Source organism: Amphiura filiformis, chromosome 8, assembly GCF_039555335.1.
Source record: "Amphiura filiformis chromosome 8, Afil_fr2py, whole genome shotgun sequence".
Lineage (NCBI taxonomy): Eukaryota > Metazoa > Echinodermata > Ophiuroidea > Amphilepidida > Amphiuridae > Amphiura > Amphiura filiformis.
The window spans coordinates 68,918,707-68,933,440 of NC_092635.1; the positions used below are offsets into that span (position 1 = coordinate 68,918,707).

At 36.0% G+C, this 14,734-nt stretch overlaps 1 protein-coding gene across 1 annotated transcript in view; it reads right to left on the reverse strand.

Annotated features, from left to right (window-relative positions):
* The window catches only part of LOC140159390 (ATP-citrate synthase-like), a 60,724-nt gene extending 48,586 nt beyond the window's left edge, over positions 1 to 12,138 (reverse strand). The window contains exons 1-2 of the mRNA XM_072182847.1: positions 12,119 to 12,138; positions 10,168 to 10,402 (exon numbers count right to left, since the gene is read on the reverse strand). Of these exons, the coding sequence (XP_072038948.1) occupies positions 10,168 to 10,320 (153 nt within the window). The 5' untranslated portion in view covers positions 10,321 to 10,402; positions 12,119 to 12,138. The remainder of the gene's footprint in view (positions 1 to 10,167; positions 10,403 to 12,118) is intronic.
* Positions 12,139 to 14,734: the final 2,596 nt, after the last annotated feature.

Genomic DNA, 14,734 nt, shown 5'->3' on the forward strand with positions numbered 1-14,734 from the left:
ACTATTCATAAAGTCAAAATATTTTCAGCAAATGGGGCAGGTGCAATAATTTCTGTTGATTGATCGCAACCTGTTTTTCTAAATGATTGCATCAGAAGGAACAAACCTCTCGCCTTGCTGTCGTACAACTTTGATAATCAAATACACATATCCTGTGTGCTCTTCTCTTTCTCAATTTCCTCCCTATGGGGGATGTTTGGTAATACATGTATTTGTCTGTGCGTGCTTGTGTATTTGAGTGCTTATATTACTTACTTGCTTTCCTTGTATCTGATTTTCACATTGTGTTTGCAATTTGGAATTGGAAAACCCTTCGCAATTAGAGGTAGTGGCAAAAAATTGCGCTATGATTTATCGCTACTATCTCTACAGAGTTCTCTTACTTAATAACAGATGACAGGCACCATTTTTCAAACAGGAACATGTTTGAATATTCATACTGATTAATTCACTGCATGTACACCCTTCAATATAAAGGTAAAATGTATTAGGAATAACTACTTTGCAGTGTTCAAAAGTAATTTTAAACCATTGCAACCTAGGGGCTCACTCACATGTAAAGGTGGTACAGGTATGTGCGGCACTCAAGGGTCCCTTTTTCAGGCTCTCTGGCAGTTCCTTAAAACCCACATTTGCATTGAATGTTCCAGTTCATTGAGCCTTAAACTCTGACAATTGTAGCTCTTTTATAGTTCAAATTTGATTTTTTTTAGCTCAAAAGCCTGTAATTTGGCCCAATTTATTTCACAGATCCCCACAAAAATGTTGAAATTTCAGTTCATCAAGCCCCTATTTTGATTAAAAATCAGTTCTTAGTTCCCAAAGTTTGGCGCTCTGCGCTGCACACCCATACCCAAATTTAAGTTGAGTGCCCCCCAGGTATTGCAATTATAGAGCAGACAAAAAAGATTTATTACAAATTATTTCTTGAATTAATTCTGAGGGGTTCAAAATCACTTTGAAAAGAAATTTATTTCATTTGGTAAAAAAAATATATTTTGAAGCAAACAAGGGAACCATTCTAAAAATGATTATATACAAATGACAGGTGGACTCTTTTTGACTACAGATGCTTTCCATGGCCAACCTTAAAAAAGAACTCATCACATAGTTTGAACAGAATTTTTCTCACATCGAGAGGATTTTCAGGGCAATAATCAATGATTAATATTTAATTTATGATCAATTTTAACGGTCCTGTAAATCTGTCACTCATTTATTCATATAAATCAGTTTTATGTCCGTATTCCGCATTCTAAATAAACGCTTGTATTGAATGTAATATGCTGGATCATAATTCATTTTACAATAAATTTCATGGCCTATTCATAAATATGCCGCTGAAATCTGTTTTCCCTGTGTTGTTCAGGTATGATGCATGTATCAGAATCACTAAATAAACACCTGGCATGCACAGCTACATAACCAAGCTCCCCTCATAGCCTGAGCCTGTCATGCAAAATTGCAAATGGCACTTTGCGCTCTTACAGGTCGTGAGGCGGATCAATTTTATCGCTGAGTACCCTTGGTAAAGACAATCACACGGACTGAGCATCGTAACTGAACCACCTTAGAAAATCAATCCTAATTGGTAACTCTGGCTTGCTAGCATCCATAATATGACTGAGTAGGTTACAGACAGCTGTATTAATGGGCTATTCCAGTTGACATCCATATACCCTCTGTAGAAGACATAACCTTAATCTCCCACACAGGTATCTTTACTGAACCACCTTAGAAAATCAATCCTAATTGGTAACTCTGGCTTACTAGCATCCATAATATGACTGAGTAGGTTACAGACAGCTGTATGGACTATTCCAGTTGAAATCCATACACCTTCTGTGGAAGACATGACCTTAATCTCCCACATAGGGAGTGTAGATTTCAAATGGGGTTACCTGAATGGAAGATTCCATTTGAAATCTACACTATTTGTATGGGAGATTACGGTTATGTCTTCCAGAGGGGGTGTAGGGCTTTCAACTGTAACAGCTCGATGGATGCTCTGCTTAATTTGGTAATTGGTATTCACTTAGGATTGTGAGCACAAAATGGGAGGCAAATTTATCACCTTTAGTAAAACATTCATTCTCAAGAAGATCCAAAGTTCCAAAAAATATACCTCTTTCCACAATTTTGTGTATATTCCTTATTTGAGAAAGTAACATTTCCCAGGAGATGCCAAAATGTCTAGACTTTCTAGATTTCTCTTTTAAGTCTGGCAGAGCATCCATCAAGCTGTTACAGTTGAAAGCCCTTCACCCCTCTGGAAGACATAACCTTAATCTCCCATACGAAGGGTGTAGATTGTAAATAGTCCTGTTTACGCAGACAATGTTGTCTTTTCTTAATATTCACAAGTTCTTGCAAGAAATTGCAAATGCTAAGGACCAAACAAAAAGTGTCCTCAAAGTCTAACTCAAGCATGTGGTATAACTGTGTAAAAACTAACATTTGCGAAAATAAAAAAGATAATCTTTTGCGAACATGCCTGAAAGATCTGAGAGCTAGTTTCTGGACTATCAATATATATGTGGCAATGTGTAGGCCTACGTATCTGCTTATCAATAATGTGATGCAAATAGTACTTCAATTTGATAAAAAAAAAAACCCAAATAAATGGAAACATATTTGTATGCTATGCCTTATTTGGATACATGTGTATGCCTTATCTAATCTTCTGTGTACACAAATTATTTTTGTCAGACCTTTCTAATTAAAACTTTATTCTATTTTTCACAAGGGCATATATATAAATTTCTATTTTGGATACGATCTTGCTATATTTATAGTCTAATGCTTACTCCACATGGTCTGACCACATGGCCAGACCTGCGGTATCTAGTCAGACTATACGATTCAGTCTTTTGAGTAAATAAACCAGATAACCAAACACCAGATTTAAACTCTTTTGTTCTATTTAGGTAAAGTAAATGTTACTATCAATCTACGCATACAGAATTATTACAAATAGTCACTGATCATATTGTGCAATTCTCAGATATGCGTGACCTGACAGGACAAACCAATGACATTGACAGATTTGCAAAAATCTGACACCATGCATCTTCCTCATGATCAGATATTAATGATGAGCTGATGATGATTCCGATGCATATTCCTAATAGTAAATAATTTATTTCATTATTAGCCACATGAAACATTGTTACAACAAATGGGTAAGTTCCAGTTGAAACCCATACATGTACACCTAAGCAGTGTTCGAATTAAGGAAAAATAAATTTCTGGTTGTCCGTCTAAGTTTTTGTTGTCCGTAGGCCTACAAAGGTGACTTTTGGCTACAGATTTATGGTTGTCCGGTGAACAACTGAATCAGTATTTATGTTTATTTCAGTTGTCCCGGGCGAACGGACAACCAAAATTTCGAACGCTGCACCTAAGACATCTCTCCCACACAGGGGGTGTCGATTTTAAACAGAGTCATCCATTCAGGTGTGGTAGAATGTGTGGAAGATTAAGTTCATGTCTTCCATTTATGTTAATTTCAACTGAAATAACCCAATAGCAAACAAACAAACAAACAAACAAGTAAACAATCAACGAACAAAAATGGAGACAAAACGGTATTTTCTTTAACCTATCAGGACCTAAGCCTATCTCCTCCTTATAAACAAACAAATAAACAAACAAACAAACAAACAAACAAACAAACAAACAAACCACTACAGAATGCATCCTTTCACTTAGACTTCATCTGTGTTTTGTTTCAAATGACCTTCAAAAGACTTCCAGAGAAAATTGTGAATATTTATGACTTGCAAGTGAGTCCACACAAAAAAACTATTTTTACATGTTCCTTACCAGCCCATACTTGTTATAAAATGGTAAATTATTTCATTCTTAAAACAATGGCAGATTATTATTTCTTTTTTCCGATTACACATACCGGTACATTAAAATATTGTATGAAGTAAATTATAATAATTCTAGATGATAACTACAAAGTGACGGTATCAAGCATTCCCTTCAAATTACTAATTTCACACTCTATGAATTATGCTTAATCAGGTTGAGAAAAATTAATTCAAAGATAGGCCATGTCTCTAGAACCGTAAGTCTAATTATGATGGGTTTTCAGCAAAATAAAGCTCTGCAAATGGCTTATCTAACTGAATTTTGATTTTGATTGACATCAGACAAATTTAGCTTGATCACATTAGATAATTATAATCATTAATACCAGCATAGATGCAGTCCTATGTCTCAGTTCTCACCTATACACACACTTAATGTCATCATAGTCCCGGGGGTCACTCCCATTGTGGCCTGTACACCATCCGCGATAATCAACTTTTGAAAAGCACCTAAACAAGGATTTAACCCTTGGCTAAAGCGACACCCTAAACAGGGATTTCATTCCTAACATCAAATTTCATACCCTAAATTTCATTTCCGCGTATTTAGAAATTGCAATTTTGCTACCCTTTTTTCCAATTTTTCATGTTTTTGACACCCTAAACGCGATACTGGCGTATCGTGCCTACCCACAACTTGACCCTTTTACGCGTTTTCATTATCGCGGATGGTGTACAGGCCACAATGGGAGTGACCCCGGGATCATAGTACTTCAATAATATTCAATTTCTTCTGATGTAAACAATTTGCTTTCCAAAATCCCGCTGCAAACCCCACGGTACAAAAGAAACATCAGTGTTAACCTTTCAACTACCTGTTTCACACTAAATTATTCTTTTGATATATTGATTTCATTGTGTTGTTTATGGAGGTTAGTCAAATTTGTTTAACACAAGTTTGATACTGCTTGTAAAAACAGTGTGGTAATTCTTGAATAAGTTTATACCCCAGCTTCAAACCCTTTCATGCAAAATTTCACACTGCAAAATATTTTCAATTAACTGAGGTAATTCCAAATTTACGCAAGTGGGCGAAACACACGAACTGCATCTCGTCAACTCCTTGAATGATGCATTTAAATGTCATATCAGTGACTTGTATTTGCTTGGAACATATCCTGATAGGGAGAGAGAGTCAGCCAGAGAAAGAGAGAGCGAGAGAGATGTTGACAGCGGTGAAACACAGGATAGAAAGTGCTCCTAGCTAACAGGGAAACATAATATGATAATTTCACTTCTGTTTGGCTTTTTTCCGTGCTGTCAAGAGGAACGGGTATACATGCATGTAGACAGGAATCTTGAGAGCACACCGATGCAATGGTGGATGTTTTGTTTTACAAATTTTGAAAAACAAGATGGGAGTGATGTTAATGTAGTATTATTCAACAGCAGCAAAGTGCAGTTTGTGGAAGTTAACCTTTTGTGTGCTGCATAATAGTTGTCTCATAAGGTTATTAAGGTGGTACTACACCCCTTGATAAATTTGTGACTATTTTTGCATTTTTCTCAAAAAATAATAACACACTGGTATTGGTAACAAAAGTTATGTATATTATAGGGGCAAGGAATCCAGTTACTACACTGGAATTTCAGTGACTCAAGACAAGCGGTAGTTATTTATGATACAAAAAGAGGTACCACTAGAATGTATCTCATTTCTTAACATACATAATGAACCACTTGTCTTGAATCACTGAAATTTCAGTGAAGTAATTGGATCCCTTGTCCCGATAATATACGTAGATGTTTTTGTTACCAGTGTGTAGGTTATTTTTTGGGAAAAATGCAAAATAAGTCAGAAAATGTATTAGGGGGTGTAGTACCACCTTAAAAAAGAGAGATTGAATCTGTTTGCTGATGATTTGTGTGTGTATTAGCAGCTCTCGTCGCAATACCTGCGACACATTATTTGTAATTGAGTTCTCACTTTTATAGCCAAATGGAGTATTTGCTATCAATTTCCCCGTTACCATGTGCATGCATCTAACCAGGTCATCATTTAAAACCACTCATGTTTCATAAGCAGTGCCATGATAAATGAATACCCAAGAATTGTTCAAGAATGTGTGGCCTGTTCCTGCATAATGTGGAACATACATAAAAAAGCCTTTGCATCGGGGCCTGAGATTGGAATTCCAGTTTCCTTTCTCACGAAGTAAGGGCTAAGAGTAAAATTGTACAATTGTGTTTGGGAGTGTCCTTCTCTCTTTTCTCTTTTTCCTAGCTATTTTCTTCCATTTCTTGCTTTGTTTATCAAAGCTATCTAGGCCAGCATGCATATATTAGCCTACACTGGCTATCCAGGCTTGTGCATTTGTATGAGCTTGGAACGGTCCATGGTTTTCCATGGATTAGCATGTGTTCCTCACGGACCAACCTGGGTAAACAAACAAACAAACAAACAAACAAGTCCTTTAAAAGATACCTACATGTACACATGTACTCATGTACCATATTCCATAAAATCTGTCAAATTTCTAAATTTAAGATTTGTATTTTATGTGAAATATATCAAAGCACAAGGAGGGGTAATTTGCCCGTGGGAGGGGGGCACTCAACATAAATTTTGGTAGGCGTGTGTGGCAAGGAGCATCAAACTTTCGGAACTAAGAACTGACTTTCGGGCAAAATAGGTGCTTGATATTACCGAAATTAGGGCCAAATTATAAGTTGTGGAGCTAAAAAAATTCCAAATTTGTTTCCAACTTTGAGCTTGATGAGAGCTACACTTGCCAGAGTTTGAGGCTCAAAGAATTGGGGCAGATCCAAATGTGGGGCTTTTTCAATTGTAACAGAAAAAGAATAATTATACAATTTAACCACCTTCTAAAATTGAAACCCCACAAGGCCAACACAATTACGTATAATTCCTTCCGACACGACCAGTTCACCTAAGCGGAGCAAGAAGTCTAATTTTGTTACGATAATTTTCCTGGCTGGTAAATCCCGTCGTGACTGTAGCACACATTGCCACAGGGTCCTGTGTGCGCATATCATCTGTAATATACAGGAAAGCCTATAATAAGATTGGAGTGTCAGTTCTTGACTCTCGCAGCAGTTCAATTTTATTTAATCACATAGCACCCATGATGTACAATATGAATTTTAGATTCAGTGTATCATTTCTTCCATTTTTCTTTTACAAAATGAATTTTGTTATTGTCTTGTTTTAAGTTTTATAAAGAATTTGACATGTTTTCTACTTGCTGATTCAATCCTCATGTTTATGTTGATATCTAAATATTGTGTTTATTGGTTTGGTGTGTGTATCAATATCTCTTATATTTCAGCAGGTAAGAGGTTAAATGTTGCATTGGAAAAGGTTATTTGCAAGGTGGCAAATATTTAGGGAGAAAAATATTGTCTACGATACAAATCTTCTTTATAACATTGGATATATATTGCATTTGTTGGAATACGTCACTTACATATAATATAAAATAAATATATTTTGTAAAATCATAGTTTATTTAATATCCAACTCATATTGAGTGTACAATCTTACAAATTTTATTGTGTTTATATAATTACATTATACTGTATCTTATTTATTATTTATAATTTACTATTATTACATTGTTATCATGTGCCTTGGTACTATGTGATTGCTATGTAAGATTGAAAAGCAAAAAACTACTTTGAATTGAATTGAATAATTTCAAACAATCATTATGATTTGCAATTTTAAAAAAAATGTACAACTAGCCCTGTTCACAAACTGCGAACTGCCGACGAGGGCCATTATGGCCAGGCGGTATAATGAACCCACAGGTCCCTTTGATCAGCAATATGATGTGCAGGACTACGTACATAAGTTGGGCAAAAGTTCCAAATCGAGCACACATTACGAATCTCATTATTCATTTATTCATATTAGAGAAACAGAGATAACTGCAATGTTTTTGTAAAAAACCTACATTTTGTAGTTCAGCATCAGTATTCCATGATTTTAACAAATTTTGGGTAGATTATTGCTCAAGAAAAATGTGGTGTTGTTTTTTCATATACATATATTGCTAGCCAGCTAATTGGAATTGCAAAACTTATGCAATTTATACATATTTGAGCATATAACCCTTGCACTGTGGCCTGCAAAAACACAAATTTGAGCTCATTTGGAAGTTGTGACTTAATTTGTAAGTCGGTTTGTGACTAAAGTTGTGCGCAGATATTTTCTAAAATCTGGCATTTTTTAAAAGCATGTATTTCATTCATGTTTTAAAGTAATGTTATTCAGTCGCCAGTAACAAGCATAAACACATTAGTAACATTGCATGCAGTTTGTAGATTACAATGGGTTCAGTCTACTCAACATGCCATAGTGCTGCCCCGGGTATAGTGCAGTGTCTTAGGGATCATTATGAAAGAGACTTCTATCTTGAGTTGCATCTTACAATGTATGTATATTTTGTGGAAAAGGGTATACAAACTGGCCTCTCATTGATTTCATTTCATTTTCACATTAAACATAAAAATCATATTTTTATAATAAGCACATAAAAATATGTTACTAAAGTGTATTACAATCATGTAAAAAACAGAATTTTTAAAAATACTGAGGGCATCCTCCTCAGCAAATATTACAATATGGTTTATGATTATAGTACATTGATACTGTTCATATGTCTTTTTACTTGTACCCTATAGGGCCTTTTGAATTGGCAATCCCTAAAAAGAACCCAATATACCCTACAGAACTGCTACCTAGAACTCCACCCTTGTGACCGTTTGGGTGGAACGTCATTGGATTTTAACGGTTCTCGGGTATAGCATGTTCAAAAGGCCCTATTAGTATGGCTAATTTTGCTCCCTCAATTGGCAATCAAATTTGACAATTACCTATCAACTTGTAATAATACTTACACCCCCAGTGGCCCAGTCCCAGTCTACTTGTTTAAACACCCTGAAATTTTTTTTTTTAAATTGAGTCATGAAGGAAGTAATTTTATGTGCGGCTCTGAAAACTAGGGTACCGACCAGTAAAAAATATAACCAAAAAAAAAGAAAAAGAAATTTTGAAAATTAAATTACTGCCATTTATTAAGGGGCTGTGCAATAATTATGTGTACCCCGGTGTGTTGAATTCTCAAAATGGTCTGCCAAAAATTGCTTGCCCCCCTCCCCCTTTGGCCTAGACTACCCCGTAGTCCACTTGCCCATTGTGCATACTCTGGATATTGTATTTAAGCTTAAAACTCTTATTTAATTCATGTGTGTACAATTGATAGATTTTCACATCTGTTCTTTTCAGTCACCCTACTCCCTCTGTTTGTTAGCTTCCCAAGTGGACTACTGACTTTGGATTGCGGTCAGAGATGCTTAACACGGCTGTCTATGAGCTTCTATGGATGAGATTGTCGGAAATCTGGCCTACTAAAATTGGCCATGATGTAATGCATCTTTAAATGAATCTGGCTTGTGATTGGTCGCCCCGATCTCGTTATGGTTTAAATCCTCCGGGTACCTGTCATTACCATTAATAACTACATGGTACACAAGTATGTGGCCTACCCCGCCTTTGTGTTGTGTAATTGCATGAACGCGTCAATAAGTGCATGAATGCGTCTTGTATTTGTTTGCGGTTAAATTTGATTGATAAACAAGTATGATTGACTGTGTGAATGTTAGGGACTTTGCCCGTTCAAAATCCCGTTTAAAATTGAAAGTCCATAGTCTACCTTTGGCCATGCCAAAAAACTTCCCCACCAATTTTGACGTGCCAAAAAGCCTTTGCCCCCCTTTTGATATGCCAAAAAATCTTTGCCCCCCCCTCCTTTACACATGCAAGATTTTGGAGATCCCGAATTTGAACCTTATATTGTCTTATCATATATTAATGCGAGTGCAGCAAGCAGGAAATTTTGCACATTTGAACTTGTTCCTAACGTTTTACTACACCTTTTTAGGGTGTATAGAAACAGGGCCCAAAATATCTGTACCAAAAATCGCTTGCCCCCCCCTTTTGACCTGCCAAAAATCGACTGACCCCCCTTTCGACCTGCCAAAAAATGCTTGCCCCACCCCCTTTTGGCCTGCCAAAAATCTTTGCCCCCCCTATAATTCACCACCCTGGGGTACATAATTATTGCATCACCCCTTATAACTTGCTCAGCACCTAAACTTAATTCCTGTTGCTGAAATCCCTGGCATACTTGGTTGCAAAGTTTTTATGTCCATTTTCTTATATTTTTTAAATTGCTCCTTTTATTATTGCCTATATCTCTATTATTTCACTATTGCCGACTTCACTCTGATTGGATCAGTTCGTATCATAGTGCAATGACCTTACCTCAGTAAGTAGCCATGGGTTCTGTGCTGTTAACTCATCCCAGTTGACACCCTCAGTGACCACAGCGACACAATTCTCAGCTGTACCTCCATATTTGAGATGTTTCTGTAGCAGGTTCTTGCCTGTCACCTCATTGATAGCTTTGGCAGACATCTTGATGTTTGGTTTGGTCTGTGTAAGAATCTAGCTAGGTTTAGCACTGGATGGATGCCAAATGCTACCAATACTGCAAAAGCTATAGGTACAGAAAAGTACAAAATTCATCATTCTTGCAAAGCATAAATTTGTACACATCAACCAAAGAATTGCGGCCAAATTTAGCCAATTTTGAGAATTTTAAGCCAAATTACCCAAAACAAACAATCACTAAGAAAATTTTTCAAACGTGTGTTATGCATTTATTAATTTTGAGCCCAAATTTTCTGAGCCTTGGGTATATAATATCAAATGGGTCCCATATTTGGCACAAAGTATGGATCCCACTTTCTAGCTCTTGGAGGCATATCAAGATTCCCAGTGGGTACAGGTGGGCATTTCAATGTTGAATCAACATTGTTTCAAAGATGAAATTTTGTCATGCATTTCCAAGAGTATTTTAGGCTATTTCACAACTCATTTTGTTCATTTTAAAACTGATCAATATTTACATAAAAATATCAGTTAGATGACACAAAAACACACCCTGTTTTACAGGCAGATGGATTTTTAAAGTAGTCGGTGGATGCTAAAATGACCCCTAAATATCTGTTCATGAAAAATTAGCAAAAATTTGGTAATTTTGAAAAATGTTCTGAGTTTTTTTTTTTCAAAATATTTCAGTCAAATTCAATAAATTTTGACCCAAAATGGCAGATTTTACATGATTTTAGACAAAAGTAAAAAAAAAACTCCCAAAATGCAACATCTGGGTTGGCTAGGCCTGTAAAACTGTTTTTTTTTCCCGTGGCCTAAAGCACTTAATTTTTGTATTATCCTTTTTTATTTTGATGTTAATGTTTCATACACTTTAACCCCCGGCCCCCAACTCAACCCAAAATTGGCAACCATGAGAGTTACATACACCAAAATACCAAATAGCACGGAGTCGGAAAGGGGGTAATTTTTTTTCCAGTAGCAAGGACTGCGAAATTGGCAACATAGGGGGTATTTAAATTGGACTGTCCGCAAAATTTGACCGTGAAATCAACACAATAATAGGGGGTATTTAATTTGCACTGTCCACGAAATTTGGATAAAAGGGGTACATGAGAAAATCCAGTAATTTTATGTCAATATTTAGTGTCATTGAAAAGGGGTGTTTGAAATTATAGTCATTGAAAAAGGGTGTTTGAAATTATAGTCATTGAAAACCACAAAAAAGGGGTTGTTTTTGGCCAAATTTTGTCCTCGATTTTGCATGAAAAAGGGGGGTAAATATGATGAAAAATCATTGCAAAGGGGGTCTTTCACAAATAATCATGCATTTAACTCGCAAACGCAAAATCGGAATCAACTGAAACTTTGAGAGTACATTGTAAGCTTTTAGTTTTATGTGGATATCTACCGGTACTGAAAAATGTCATAAAAAGAGGATGCTATACCTATGATCACGAAATCCTCCTTTAAAACAATAAAAGTATAAATTTATAATTTGGGCCTATGAACAACTCCAGAGCATGAGAGGCTAAAAATGAGAAAAATCTGTGCCCCCCTTTTTTTTTTTTTGACAAATTTTCTGGATCCGCCCCCAGTTTTTGTACCACCTTGGCTTCGGGGACCCTTGTCGATCGAGGATTGCCATAAATTGCAGCATGCCACAAACATGACAAAAACGGAACTATTATAAAGGAATCCCGGATATGAACACGATTTTCTATGAATAAAGACCTACAAGTAGTAGTACAATAAGCTTATAAAAATTATCGTACGATATCACGATCCACACACATGCACACAAACACGTCTTACTCACCTGCCAGTCAGCCGATGAATGAACGAAAAAAAATTGTTTACAATGTGTTTCTAGTTTGTACTCATCATAAAAATTACCCAAAGCTGATATTTTTTTTAAAGGAAAAAGACACTATTTTTCAAATATTTATAGGCTTTATATTGGAATTTCTTTCAGATTTTGTATATAAATTCCATGAAAAGTTTAAACGAATAGATGATTTACTAAGAAAACCTGAACTATCGATGTTTTATTATTTCAATTATAAAAACGCTTAATTAATTGGATGTTCCCAGATGTTCCAGGGCTCGACATAAAGATAGGTCATATAGTCCTTGATAAGGGAACAACCCAAAAGTTCGATGAAGCCCTATAAACGAAAGTCCTTTCGTTAGGGAGGGAGGGGGTCAAAAAGTCCGATTACGTTTGTAAAAAAAGTAGTTAAAACATCGGTCAAAGTTGATCTTTTTTAGGATTTTTAAAATTTTACAATTATAATGTATATTAAAATATAGGATAGGCCTAATTGTACAATTTTAGTATTTTCTGAAGTACGATATTGACATTAAGTGGTTGCTGTAAATAAAATAAAATTATTGTTTCTTAAACGTGATTAATATCCAAGACGCTATGACACCCCGATTAGTAATTTTCCTACCGGGGGTGACACTCCTCTTTAGACCTGGGTCAATATTCATATTGTGGGTCATTTTCATATCTTGAAATGCCAAGAAGATATGACCCCAGTGGGGTCAAATGAAAAAGATAAAAAGTACAGAATATAATAAAAAATTATTTCCCCACCGGGGAGTGCTACTCCTCATAAGACTCTGGTAAATATTCCTATTTTGGGTCTCTATCTCGAAATGCCAATGACCCCCGGGTGACAGTGGTATACCACATGAGGTATTCGTGTTCTATAAGCTGCATATATATCCTATCAACGACTAGCCTGCTATACCTTGTTTAGGACTTTCAAAAGAAGTACCTGCATACGGTGCAACCATGACTGTTTCAAACTAACCCACTTAGGGTCAAAGGTCATTAAGGGGGTAAAATCTTACAATAGTGCCTTATCTCGACATCTGTAAGGGGTGTGGGGCTAAAACTCAGTGACAACATATCTCATGACCAGGCTGTTCTTAACTAGATCAAATCAACCAATCTTAAGTTTAACTTATCATCAGGGTTCTGATGCTTACGATTACAGATTGGTTACGATTACATAGGTTGATATTACTAGTTGAAGACTATATATTATGTAGAGAGATTTGTATAAGGGTTGTAGGAAGAGAAAGAGGTAGGATAGAAGTGCGGGCAGAAGGAAGTAGGGTAAAGGGGTGTAGAGAAGGAGGTGTAACCGAATGTGGCAAACCACCACCAAATTGATAGAAGGTATCAAAACTCTTTGTTTTTATTTTCTGTGTCTCCAAGAGCATTGTCCTGGTTCTGGCCTACAATATGTTTAAAAGATGTGGTTTTATCTGACATTACTGAAAAATGGAGTACGACTGCTTCCACCACGACTATGCATAACAATAGCAGCTGCGGGTCAGTAGCGTTTTGAGTGAGTCCATGGTATTAATGCAAACTGGCCTTCAGATATTCTTTATTACCAACTTCTATTATTATGCGGCATTAAATGTGATGCGATCGAGCAAAATCAGTCGGAAATCGGAAATATTGATTTTGAGATATGTGACGTGTCATGTCAAAAGGAGACACTTTTGGGCAGGTTATCAATTTTGAGGTTTTAACATATCTTAAATATAAAGATATTTTGCTCCACAACACCGTTTGACCCAATAAAATCGGACAGCCCTAAGCGAAGATATTGAATTTGTAAGTTATGGTATTATAAAATTGGAAATTGAGATATCGGCCTTTAAAATATTATTGACAATGTTAAGAATAGGAATTACCTTGAACAATGTCTCAAAAAATACAAGATACCAGTTATATTCCGGTCTGAAACTATCAGACAATATTTTAAACATTAATAACATCACAAATTCGCAACAAACCCAAATTGTGAAAAATTCACCCTGGGCAGATTTGTGGTCATTTCTCCATTTACGATCCTGCCCAAAAGTGTCTCCTTTTGACATGACACGTCACATATAGCCATACAAAGGGAATATTCCCCTTTGTTTCCTTTTGTTTTGTAATGGCTCATATCGTTGGAACTGATTTTTCAATTTCAATGGGGTTTTCTGCCAAATCTAGCTTTGTAAATGCTTTTTACTAGGCCTATCCTATAAGAAACTGAAAATTTAATATTTCCGAGTTCCGACTGATTTTGCTTGATCGCATCACAAATGTCGGCTCAGCGATAACAAAATTATAATGACAATTGCAATATATAATAATAATGCTAAATCCAAGGAGGTTAGATATAAAGGAGAGAAAGAAGGAGATTGGCATACCCAGTGGCGTACCGAAGGGGGGAAGCTCTTCTGTGAGAGGTCTTGGGAGGGAATGAGGGAGGAAGAGGTCAGGAGGAGGGGATATGGAGAATGAGAGGGGGACTTGAGGAAGAGAGAAAGAGGAAGAAATGAAGAGAAAAAATAATAAAAATAAATAAGATAATAGAAAGATAAGGAAAATGATAGGAATGAGAGGGGACAAAAAGTAACA